A 13229-nucleotide genomic window follows, 5' to 3' on the forward strand; every position below is an offset into this window, starting at 1 on the left:
CCCAGGGATGCAAGAACAGTTCAACATTTGTAAATCAATCAGTGATACACTACATTAACAAATAAAAGATAAAAATCATATGATCTTATTAATAGATGCAGAAAAAGCATTCAGCAAGATAAATGGATGTTTCCATTTATGATGAAAATACTCAATAAAATGGAAATAGAAGGACAGTACCTCAACATAATAAACATCATATATGACAAATCCTCAGCTACGATCATACTCAGTGGTGAAAAACTGAAGCTTTTCCTCTAAGATCAGAAACAAAGATGCCCACTCTCACCACTGTTAGTCAACATAGCACTGGAAGTCTTAAAGCAATTAGACAAGGAAAAGAAATAAAAGGCATCCAAATTGGGAACAAAGAAGTAAAACCATCACTATTTGCAGATGTCATGGTTCTCTATATAGAAAACCCTAAAACCATCCCCCCCAACAAAAAAAAAAAATAGAAAAAAGAAAACAAGTATAGTAAAGTTGAAGGATATGAAACCAATGTACAAAAATCTGTTATGTTACTATATATTAACGAAAAAATATCAGAAAAAGAACTGAAGTAAACAATCCCATTTATAGTTGTAATAAAAAGAATAAAATGTCAAGGAATAAATTTAACAAAGGAGGTGAAAGACCTGTACACTGAAAACTACAAGACATTGTTGAAAGAAACTGAAGACATAAAGAAACAGATATTCTGTGTTCACAGATTGGAGAGTTAATATTGTTGAGGTGGTCATATTACCTAAAGCAACAGACTCAATGCAATCCTTACTAAGATCTCAATGGCATGTTTTACAGAAATAGAACAAAAAATCCTCAAATTTGTATGAAACAGCCAAAGCAATCCTGAGAGAAAAGAATAAGACTTGAGGTATCATACTCTCTGACTTGAAACTATACTACAAAGCTGCAATAATCAAAGTAATATGGTACTGGCAGAAAAGCACACACAAACCAATGGAACAGAATTTAGAGCCCAGAAGTAAACACACACACGTACAACTAATTTTTGACAAAAGAGCCAAAAAACATAAAATGAAGAAAGGAAAGCCTCTTCAACAAATGGTGCTGGAAAAACTGGAAAGCTTTATGCTAATTAATGAAACGACTGCTATCTGATACCATATACAAAAATTAACTCATAATGGATTTGAATTGAATACAAGACCTGCAACAACAAAATACACAGAAGGAAAAATAGACACTAAACTTATGAACCTTGGTCTTAGAGGGGTTTTTGTGATCTTGACTCCTAAAGCAAGGGAACTAAAAGCAAAATAAATGAATGGGACTATATCAAACTAAGAAGCTTCTGTGCATTAAAAAAAAAAAAAAAAAAAAGCCATCAACAACAACAAAAAAGCAACCAAATGGAAAAGATATTTGAAAACAATACCTCTGATAAGGGGTCAATATCCAAAATATATAAAGAACTCATATCATTCAACAAAAAAGTAAACAATCTGATTAAAAAATGAAAGGACCTGAATAGACATTTTTTTCTAAGGAAGACACACAGATGACCAACAAATACATGAAAGATACTCAACGTCACTAGTTATAAGGGAAATGCAAATCTAAATCACAGTGAGATACCACCTATTACCAATAAGACAAAAATACCAATAAGACAAAAAGTGTTGGATTGGATATGGAGAAAAGGGAACTCTTATACACTGCTAGTAGAAATGTAAATTGTTGTATCTACTATGGAAAATAGTATGGAGATACCACAAAAAATCAAGAATAGTGCTACTATATGACCCAGCAATTAGTCTTCTGGTTATCTACCAAAAAAATCTGAAAACACTTATTCATAAAGATTTATTTATCAGTATGTTCACTTATTTATAAAGATATATTTACCCCTCTATTCACCGTAGCATTATTCACAACAGCCAAGACAAGGAAACACCTAAGTGGTTTTTGACCGATGACTGGATAAAGATGTGGTACATATGTGCAATGGAATATTACTCGACCATAAAAAAGATAAAACACTGCCATTTGTGACAATATGGATGGAACTTGAGAGTATGCTAAGTGAAGTAAGCCAGATCGAAAAGGCCAACAATCATATTATTTCACTCATATGTGGGATATAAAACAAAGTAGAAAATGAACAAACAAAACACAAATCAATTGTAATACACCATACAAATTAAAAAATAAGTCATATGATCAAAGCAACTATAATATCAATAGAATCAGAAAAAGCCTTCGACAAGAGACAGCATTGATTTATGACCAAAACACTTAACAAAATCTATATAGAAGGAAAGTACCTTAACATAATAAAGGCCATCTATGACAAACCCTCAGCCGACATTATACTTAATCATGAAAAACTAAAAACTTTCCCCCTAAGATCAGGAACAAGGCAAGGCTGTCCACTATCGCCACTGTTATTCACTATAACACTGGAAGTCCTAAAGAGTGCAATCAGGCAAGAGAAAGGTATAAAAGATATCCAAATAGGAAATGAAGAAGTCAAACTGTCACTATTTGAGGATGACAACTCTTTATATAGAAAACCCTAAAGATTGTACTAAAAACTATTAGAAATAATAAACAAATACAGTAAAGTTTCTGGAAACAAAATCAATGTTCAAAAATCCATAGTGTTCCTATACTACAATAATGAGGTATCAGAAAAAGTGGAAAAAATAATTCCTTTTGCAATTGCAACAAAAAGAATAAAATACATAGGAATAAATTTAATGAAACATGTGAAGGACCTATACAGTGAAAACTATAAGACCCTATTAAAAGAAATGAAGAAGATACAGAGAAACAGAAAGATATTCCACATTCTTGGATTGGAAGAATCAACATAGTTAAAATGACCTTATTACCTAAAGCATTATACAGATTTAATGCAATCTCCATCAAAATCCCATCAGCATTTTTAAAAGAAATAGAACAAAAAATATTCAGATTTAGATGGAAGCACAAAAGATCCAGAACTGCCAAAGCCACCCTGAGAAGAAATAACAAGGCTGGAAGCATCATTCCGCCTGACATCAAATTATACTACAAAGCAACTACAATAAAAACAGCATGGTATTGGTAGAAAAAGACACACAGACCAGTGGAACAGAATTGAGAGTCCAGAAGTAAACCCATGTTTATCTGGGCAAAAAATTTTTGACAAAAGAGTCAAAAACATTCAGTGGAGAAATGAAAGCCTCTTTAATAAATGGGAAAACTGGGAAGCCACCTGCAAAAGAATGAAACTAGACTGGTGTCTATCACTACACTCTAAAATTAACTCAAAATGGATTAAGGACCTGAACATAAGACCTGAAACAATAAATTGCATTAAAGAAAACATAGGGACTAAACTCATGGACCATTGACTTAAAGAGGCTTTTATGAATTTGACCTCAAAGGCAAGGAAAGTAAAAGCTAAAATAAATGAGTGGGACTACATCAAACTCAAAAGCTTCTGCTAAGCAAAAGAACCATCAACAGGTAAAGAGACAACCATATGAATGAGATAAAATATTTGCAAGCAATGCCTCTGATAAGGGCCTAATATTCAAAATATACAAAGAACTCATACAACTCAATAACAGCAAAAATCACAAATGATCCAATCAAAAAATGGGCAGAGGACCTGAACAGACACTTTTCCCAAGAAGACAAACAAATGGCCAACAAACACATGAAAAGATGTTCAACGTCACTAGCTATTAGGGAAACACAAAGCAAAACCACAGTAAGATACCATCTCGCAACTGTTAGAATGGCTATAATTAACAGGACAAATAATAACAAATGTTGGATAGGATGTGGAGGAAAAGGGACCCTCTTACACTGCTGGTGGGACTGCAAATTGGTACAACCACTATGGAAAACAGTATGGAGGCTCCTCAAAAAAAATAAGAATTGAACTACCATATGATCCAGCAATCCCTCTACTGAGTATTTACCCCAAAGACTTTAAAACCCATATCTGAAAAGATATGTACACAATGATGTTCATAGCAGCATTATTCATAGTGGCCAGGACATGAAAGCAACTAAAGTGTTCTACAACAGATGATTGGCTAAAGAAGCTGTGGTACATATATACAATGCAATATTACTCAGCCATAAGAGATGAAATACTGTCATTTGTGACAACCTGGATGGACCTCGAGATAATCATGCTAAGTGAAATAAGCCAGACTGAAAAAGTCGAAAACCACACGATATCGCTTACATGTGGGATATAAACCTAAAAGCAACAAACAGGACAAATAAGCAGAGACTCATGGACATGGACAATTGACTAGTGGTTACCAGAAGGTAGGGGTGGGGGGAGGAGGGCGGTAGATGGGTAAAATGGGTCAAATATGTGGTGACAGAAAGAAATCTAACTATGGGTGGTGAACACACAATATGATGTACATATATGCCTTACTGTTGAATTGTACACCTGAAACTTACTGGATTTTGTTAATGTCACCATAATAAAACAAATAAACAAAAAAGTCATAAATACAAACAGAATGATGGTTATCAAAGAGGAAGGGGCGGGTAAAGTGGGTAAATGGGGTCAGATATATGGTGACAGAAGGAAACTAGACTTTGGGTGGTGAGCGTACAATAGAGTATACAGATGTCCTATTATAGTTGTATGCCTGAATTTTATATAATTATAATGCTATTAGCCAATGTTATCCTAACAAATTAAAAAAAAAAATACCAGGAAAAGATGAAATTAAGTGTGTCCAAACTGGAAAATATTTAGCACCAGATGCCTTTAGGTTTGTTTATGTGTTCGGATATAAATAAAAAAGTATGTTAAAATCATATGAAATATTACATTGTTAGTGTCCATAATGCAAAGTGTAAAACAATAATTTAAGCTTTGTAGGGATGAACACACCCTACAACAGAAAAAGAAATCACTTGAATTTCACATATATTTTCATGAATATATTAATATTTAGGAGACTGAATAGCACTGGCTTGGTCCATGGTTCCCAAACTTAGTTAATACACTGGACTCACCTAGGGAATCTTTAAAGAATACTGACACCTGATTTCCATAACCAGACATTTTTATTTAATTGACATGAAAAAGGATTTGGTCATTTGGTACTGTAAAACTCCTCAGATGATTCTATTGTGCAACAAAATTTGGGAATTACTGGATTAAGTTGTGCTGGAGATAAAAAAAAACATCTCCAAACTCTCTTGACTTAAAAACAAAAGTTTATTTCTCATTCATGTTACAAGTCCAACATCAAGAGACCTACCTGAAGAGATAGTGCTATCTCAACCCCAGGCCTCAGGGTCCACCACAGCAGGGGTAGGCATGAAGAATCATGCATTAGCTCCTAAGTGCTTTCACTCAAATATGACACACTTCACTTCTCCCTAACATTTCATTGGCTAAAGCAAGTCACTTACCTACTTTCCCTTTCAAGAGAATGGGGAAATAAAATTCACCTACATGCCCAGGAGATAGGAACAAGGAATATCAGAAGAATATAGCCCATCATTTTTTCTAATCAATATATATTGAATGCTTGTTTTAATGACTTTTCCTGGTGCTAAAAACTTAATTTTTTTTGTCCCCCTAAACTCATATTGAAACTTAATCCCCAAGGTGATGGCATTTGGAGGTGGGGCCTCTAGGCGGTGATTTGGTCATCAGGGCAGAGATACTTCCCCATTCTTGCCAGCACAGAAAGATGTCTATCAGGAAGCAAAACCTCAAACAAATTGGAAGGTACCTCGAATCTGGACTTCCCAGTCTTCAGAACTATGAGAAATAAATGTCTTTTTATAAGCCAACCAGTCTAGAGTAGTGTTACAGTGGCCTGAATGAACTGAGACACCTCACCACATCTTTTGGTACCATGTCTTGAATCTTCAATTTTCTTCTGCTTCATTCATGAATGAATCTTATATCTACAAATAACTACACATTACTATATGATAAATACATTCCTTTGTAACCTGCATTGTACCCAGTAAATACTTGATGAATTGATCTACGGAGTTTTTTAAAAAGTGTGAAGGTTATTCCTTCTAAATCTGGTTTGACTTCATGGTCTGGTAGCTGAGGATTCCCCTAAAAATAGGCACCTGCTGTGGGCTTATTCCACTATTGCTTTCCTTCCAGAATAAAACGCTTAATTTTGGAAATACTAATACAGCAAGTTTGTCATACTCATTCCTGTCATTTCACTACTTATAAATTCTTGCCAGTTTGCTCTGCTCTGAATATTAATGTATTTACACAAGTGGATAAACCCTGAAACTGTTTTGAAACCTCACTTAAAGAATTCTTAATATTCCTAGCTGTCTTTCTAGTATCTCACTAACTCAAAGAAATGCAGTAGTCCCCCCTTATCCACAGTTTTGCTTTCCATGGTTTCAGTTACCTGTGGTCAACTGCAGTCTAAAAATTTTAAATAAAAATTCCAGAAATGAACAATTCATAAGTTTTCATTTGCACGGCATTCTGAGTAATGTGATGAAATCTTACACCATCCTGCCTAGGATGTGAATCATTCATTTGTCCAGCATATCCACGCTGTATATGCTACCACCCACCTGTTAGCCACTGAATAGCTATCTCGGTTATCTGATTGGTTTCAACAGGGGTGGGGGGAGGGGGACGGGCAGAAGAGGGAAGGAGAGAGAGAGAGTGACAGCCTGCTAGCAAGCTAGCCAGACATGCCACATTCACATAACTTTTATTACAATATAGTTACAATTGCTCCATTTTATTATTGTTCATCTCTTACTGTGCCTAATTTATAAATTAAACTATCATAGGTATGTGTGTATAGAAAAATTTCATTTTCAAGCAGATTTTCATCACCATCCACTCCGTTTTATTTCTATCATCTTACTTTTACTCCCAGAGGATAATATATTTAAAATAAAAAACAAACAAAATGGGTAATCAAAGAACACTTCGGTGTGCTCAGAAATTTATAGAGAATTAAATAGATTAAATCATTACAGAAACAAAAATAAAATTCTAAAACAAAAAGTTTAAGAATTTTGGTAGGAACAGTCATCCTTGAACAATTAAAAAGCATCTGACTAAAACAAAAGGTTCAATGATACTGCCTCTGATAAACATTTTAAAATGATTAATAAGTCCATTGTAAATTGTTATAAATAGTAATTAGTTTAAAAAATTGTTAGACTGCTAAGCCAAAAAAAAAAAAAAATTACACCGTCTCAGGATGCATTATTTAACATTTATTAGAAAAACAATTTAAAAAATATATTGTTAAAGTAATTTCTCTGCATCAGTAATTTCTATTAGCAGAAATAATGTTGAAAGCCATTATATGGACAGGAGTATGCATGCACACACAATCCACATGCAAAACATTTAAAATACCACTCAATTTTAATGCATTAGGTCTTTACCAAATCTTATAGATACTTTGAGGCATCAGTAAACTCAGTTATCTGTTTATATGTCTCTCTCAAAGTGTTTCTAGATTATTTTCTTTTACCTATCAGTTTAAATGTTAGCGGTGGGAAATAAAAACTTATCAATCCAAATGAAATAATAATTTCAAATGTAAACCTGATGAAAAAAATTAATCTTTAACAGACTCCAAATGTAAATTAGTTTTGATAGTCAAGTATCTTGGATTATCATTACATCTTTTTTTGGTCATATGAAAAGACAACTAAAACAATCATAGTTTATGTTTAGAAAATATTTACCTCATCCTTAGATTACTACGTTTATTATTTGAAATATCAAAATTAAATATTTTAGTATTTTCTATTTTTAAAGTCTATACTTTAGAACTAAGTAAACTTTACTTCAAATAATACAAACAATATAAACAATTTAATATATTTTACTGCAATCTTATTTTTAAGGATTTCTTTAGAGTTTTGATATTTTAGGATCAAGAACACCATATTATATATTCAAAGGACAATTTTCCCAAACTTGCTTTGTAAATTAATAAAGGACTTCTTGAGAAACTTATAACAAAGTCAAAATTGACTAAATTTAAAAGGTCTTTATTTATATGGTAAATACTGCCTCCTACTAAAAAAATGATGACATCTGTCTTTCAATCGGTAAAGCTTAGCTAGAAAATTCACTTTTTTATATCATATGTTGACATGATAGAGGATGCAGGATGCAAAAATCAATTTAATAGGCATTATTAAATAATTTCGAACATATGTAGCACTTTGAATAAATGATTAAAATTATAGATGAACATTAAATGTGGGCATATAATATTCCATATATATTAATGAGCTCAACAGAAGATGTGTTTGTACTAATTTTTGGTAACCAACTTGCTTTCTATGAACCTTTAAATACCCAATTCCAAATCTTCCAGCTCCTGGAGGAGGGCTTTCTCTTTTTGAATTTTCTCCAACTAGAAAAGTTAAAAAACAAAGTCATTAAATAGGAAATAAAATAATTATTGGATCTATAGCCAAAATATCAAAGAAGAAGAAAAATTTAGGGAGAGTATTTCTGACACTTTATCAGATCCATTGGTAAACAGATAAAATGGTAAAATTGTAGACTAAAAACAAGTTCTAATTTGTTATCTGGTATGAATCAAGGGGCAAAGGACAGAAGCTGTCTTACTGCATTCCTTAAGGTCCAGTAAATTTTCCATTCTATACTTGGGCTTAAAAGTATTAAGGAAAGGAGGAAGGAAAGGGGCAAACAGGGTAGTGCAACCTGAGATATAGAAAGGAAGAAAATCTTGTATTTATCTAACATAATAAATTGCCTTTATTTTCAGGAGCAATAGCGTTAATATGCTTGTTAGAAATAGTAACTTTCTCATTCACCATGATCTACATCATGTCTCCCCCATCCTTTTGGGAACCATATGCTGTATATTTAAAAAAATATTTAAAAATATGTGGCATACGGTTTTCAAAAGAAGTTTTTAATTCTATGTGCTCTTTTACCCAATTAAACAATTGCTTATAATAAAAAGAGGAAAGATAGTAGTGACTATGAGCCCAAATCAAAAATGCAGAAAAGACCTGATTTTTTTCTAGTTGTTTTCCAGCTGTTGCTTGTTCTTTCAGTTGTTCAATTGCTTTCAGTTTCTGCAAACATCAAACACATGAGAAAAAAAAAGAGGAAGAAAGAATAAGTTATTTTAGAGTGAAAATTTTCTTATTAACAACATCATATGAATGTAAAACCTGAATAAAGAGAATCAATTATCTAACATTTATATCAGGAATTGTCTGTTAAAATGCTAAGGTAAACTACTTTTTAAAAGTAAATGTAAAATTAGACGTGAAGAGTATGGGTGAATGTAAAGTACAGAATAAGGAGCATAGTCAGTAATACTGTGGTAACTGTGTATGGTGCCAAGTGGGTAACAGACTTATTGGGGGGATCATTTTGTAAGTTATATAAATGTCTAATCACTATGCTGTACACCCGAAACTATAATATTGAATGTCAACTGTAACTGAAAAATTAAAAATAAATAAGTATGCTCTGACTTTGATAAAAAAACCAATATGGGATTTAGTGAAATATTTTTCAAGCTTTTAATGTATGTATGTAAATATATCACCAATTTCACCATTTATTTTAACACCTTCCTATACTGATATCTTTGACTTTAAAAGAAACTTTATAGTACAGCCTGGGAAGGGCTCTGGAGACCTGGTTTTACCTCCACAAACTTGTAATTTGACAAGTTAATAAACTTCTTTTGTTTATGTTTCCTCATCTTTGAAACTGGGATAAAGATCTGTTCCTATCTATCTCACAAGTGTCTGAATACGGAGTATAAAAGTGTTCACCATATTTCTGTACAAATGTATATTATTTCTTACTAGTCCAAAAATCGATAACAAAAAGACTAGTAGCCATTAAACATTTGTGAATAGAATTTAAATCAGTGCCATTCCTAAGTTATAGCATTTCAGAGTGAGAAAGCAATGAGAAATGTGACAAACTTCTTAAGATGTTTGTTTTGGGCATCTAAATATTACTTTCTTCACATAATTCCCATGTAGTTCTTTCAATAATACATCTGATTTTCATTTAAATGTCTCACCTTCTTTAGGTTCTTGATTTTTTTGTCCACCTCAGGGTTTCCAGAAGTTGACTGAGAGATAGTATTTTGTGCTGAGCTCTGTGCGGCAGGAGTAGGTGCCAAATCTGGTGGGCTCTTGTCACTTCTTGCTTCCTACGGGAAATATTTTCAAAACTTCAATTTTCTAAAATGAAAACACTAAAGTATTGCAACCAAAATGGCTTGGGTATATAAAATGCAGAAACCAAAATGTGAGTCTATCTTTCTAGTACATTTTATATAAAGAAAGGATCTGAACTGAAAGTCTCATAATGTATGCTACATTGTCCCATAAGTACAATGCAGCTTAAAAAAAAAATCACAGTACAATGATACACCCAAAAGGTTTTTACTATGTAATTGTCATAGGGAACACTATGCTAGATCCAGAATTTAAAGTAACATAATAATAATATTTTAAAAATATATATTATGTTAGTAACATAATAAAATGACAAATGAAAAGAAATAAAATAACCTTAGTAGAGAAAACCAGGTTTCTGTATCAGCCAACAAGCATTCAAAATTTCTGGATATTTTGTGAGATGCCATTATATGAATGTTTTGGAAATGTAAGAGGGCTTTTCTTATTAAGGTATCTGAAGTTTACTCTTGTGATGTCCTCTAAAATTATAATGAGTATGTATGATCAAGTATGTATAATAGATAATGCTATAGGAAAAATCCTATAGAGCTTTATTTAGAATCAGATCAATTTAGCACTGCAACTAAGTGCCATGGAAATCTTTTTCCCCTTGAAAGAGATACTATATTAATAACTCCCAATGTGATCTGACCTCCGATGACCTTTCAAGGCTCATCCCTCCTAACCAAGGAACCACTGATTCTGAACCATTTTTATTTCCTCTAAGGTGATGAAAACTCATGTTTTCCAGCCTTTGCATTTCCTTCTCTTGTTTACTTAGGCCTCCTAGCAAATTCCCCACCTCCCAAGAGACCAGATTAGTCGCACAGGTGGTATGTATCTCTATTGAAACTATTCCCCATTAGGCTGTACCTGAGGTTTCCTTGTTCACTCTTCTACTTGTGCCCCCAGTATAATATGTGCTTTATTGCAAATGCTAAATAAATTAAAGAGCAAAAAAAGGACTCTCCTTTTGTAATCATGACAAGATGTATGTTTTGATAAGAGGGGGGAAGTTATTTAAGTCTTTATTGGCTTCAAGGTAGGGTTTCTACTTCTTCATAGAGTTCCCAGTAGAATACATAGAATTCAAAACCTCTTACTCAGAGTTCTGCATGGAACACTCAGAATTCCCAAAACATCCCAGAGGGGAAATGGAAAAGATATCACTTCTAGATCTCTAAATCTAAAAATGTCTGCCTGAGAGTTTTTAGACAGGACAAAATTAAGAGCCACTTTTACTTTTTAAAGTCATGTCAGTTGTACTTTTGTTGTACACTGCAACACAACAAATGTAAATTTCTTACTATCTATGTGCAAATACAATACTAAGCATTTTAACAGAGTATTCAGAAAGAAAATATTTTGTTTCTACTCTTAGGGAGACTGTAAGTTCTAATAACATGCAGTTTGGTATTTTTCATAATAAAAAATTAAAGGAGAAGAGTGGATAAAAGAAGAGAGTGTGCCTATCAAAATTCACTTCTGACATCAGAGAAAAATTTTTTTAATTTAATTCTTTGTAAGGAGTCAAGAATATTTTTCTCCTAGGAAGAAAGGTTAATGTTATAAATGTAAAAAATTATTAAAGTTAAGGAAAATATGAAATTTAATTTTCTATTATATTGTAAATAGCCAAGAATAAGTTAAAATATCTGCATTATTATACTTGAATTCTGGTCATTCTCTGGAAAGGATACATACATTGTAAGATCAAATTTTTAGTTTCAATTCTTTATGGTACAGTTGACAAGCTTATAAGATAAGCTTATAAAACCATCATCAGTACTTGGTTAGATTACATACCTCTGACTCCTTTGGTTACTTAATTAGGAGTCAGGGTTGAGAAGGTGTGGTCAAGGAGAGATACTGTATGGACCATTTACCGTTGTTCTACAGCACAGCCATAACTTTTACTAACTCCAGCCCATCATCTCAAAATGAATACTGAAAGGATTCTCTTCCAAGTAGAAAACCTTTGCCCTCACTTGGAAAACACGCGAAGCGCAACTCCATAAACGATAGATTAATAGTGCCACCTTTAGTAAATAATACATGTGGGTGATTTCTTGGTTGTATGGGGTGGGATGGGGTGGGGGATGTTTTTGTAATTATTATGTTTTACATTAATAGCACTGATTGTTTTTTCAAAAGAGGAATAAGGGATCTCTTTAAGAAAGTCTAAATTTTTTTATTCCTGATTTAGACTTTATTTAATTTTTGAATTAATTTTGAATTAAAAATTATTGAGTGACATTAATAAACTCAAATAAGTTTCAAGTGCACAATTCAACAGTATGTCATATATATATATTGCATTGTATGTTCACCACCAAAAGTTAGATTCTATTCCACCAAATATTGGATCCCTTTTACTCCTATCTATCTTCCCTCTGGTAACCACTAACCCACAGTCCGTGTCCATGAGTCTCTGTTTGTCATGTTTGTTTGCTGCTTTCAGTTTGATATCCCATGAGTGAAATCACAACTATTTCTGTCTTATTTTGCTTGTAGCATGATTATCTCAAGATCCATCGATGTTGTCGCAAATGACAGTATTTTATCTTTTCTTATGGCTAATATTCCATTGCATATTTATACCACATCTTCTTTATCCCATCATCTACCGTAGGACACTTTGGTTGCTTCCATGTCCTGGCCACTGTGAATAATGCTGCTATAAACATCGGTGTGCAAATATCTTTTTGGACATGGGTTTTCAAGTCTTTGGGGTGAATACCCAGTGGAGAGATTGCTGGATCACACAGTAGGTCAATTCTTAGTTTTTTGAGGAACCTCCATTCTGTTTTCCATAGTGGCTGTAACAATTTGCAGGATTTGTTTTGGCCCACGACCTCTCCAACACTTTTTATTACTTGTCCTGTTGATGATGGTCATTCTAACAGGTGTGAGGTACTATCTCTTTGTAGTTTTGATTTGCATTTCCCTAATAGCAGGTGAAGCTGAGCAGCCTTTCATATATCTGTTGGCCACTTTACTGTCTTCTTGGGAGAAGTGAC

At 33.0% G+C, this 13229-nt stretch overlaps 1 protein-coding gene across 5 annotated transcripts in view; it reads right to left on the reverse strand.

The window, feature by feature from the left end:
• Window positions 1-6822: 6822 nt before the first annotated feature.
• Window positions 6823-13229, reverse strand: part of EIF2A (eukaryotic translation initiation factor 2A) — a 33167-nt gene continuing 26760 nt past the window's right edge. For 3 of the 5 annotated variants that reach the window (XM_016156482.2, XM_016156480.2, XM_036218997.1), the window contains exons 13-15: window positions 10047-10178; window positions 9010-9075; window positions 6823-8381 (exon numbers count right to left, since the gene is read on the reverse strand). In XM_016156482.2, coding sequence (XP_016011968.1) covers window positions 8316-8381; window positions 9010-9075; window positions 10047-10178 — 264 coding nt within the window. In that variant the 3' untranslated portion in view covers window positions 6823-8315. The remainder of the gene's footprint in view (window positions 8382-9009; window positions 9076-10046; window positions 10179-13229) is intronic. The other 2 variants (XM_016156478.2, XM_036218998.1) reach the window with 1 other exon arrangement.

The sequence above is a fragment of the Rousettus aegyptiacus genome, unplaced genomic scaffold, assembly GCF_014176215.1.
Source record: "Rousettus aegyptiacus isolate mRouAeg1 unplaced genomic scaffold, mRouAeg1.p scaffold_m13_p_4, whole genome shotgun sequence".
Lineage (NCBI taxonomy): Eukaryota > Metazoa > Chordata > Mammalia > Chiroptera > Pteropodidae > Rousettus > Rousettus aegyptiacus.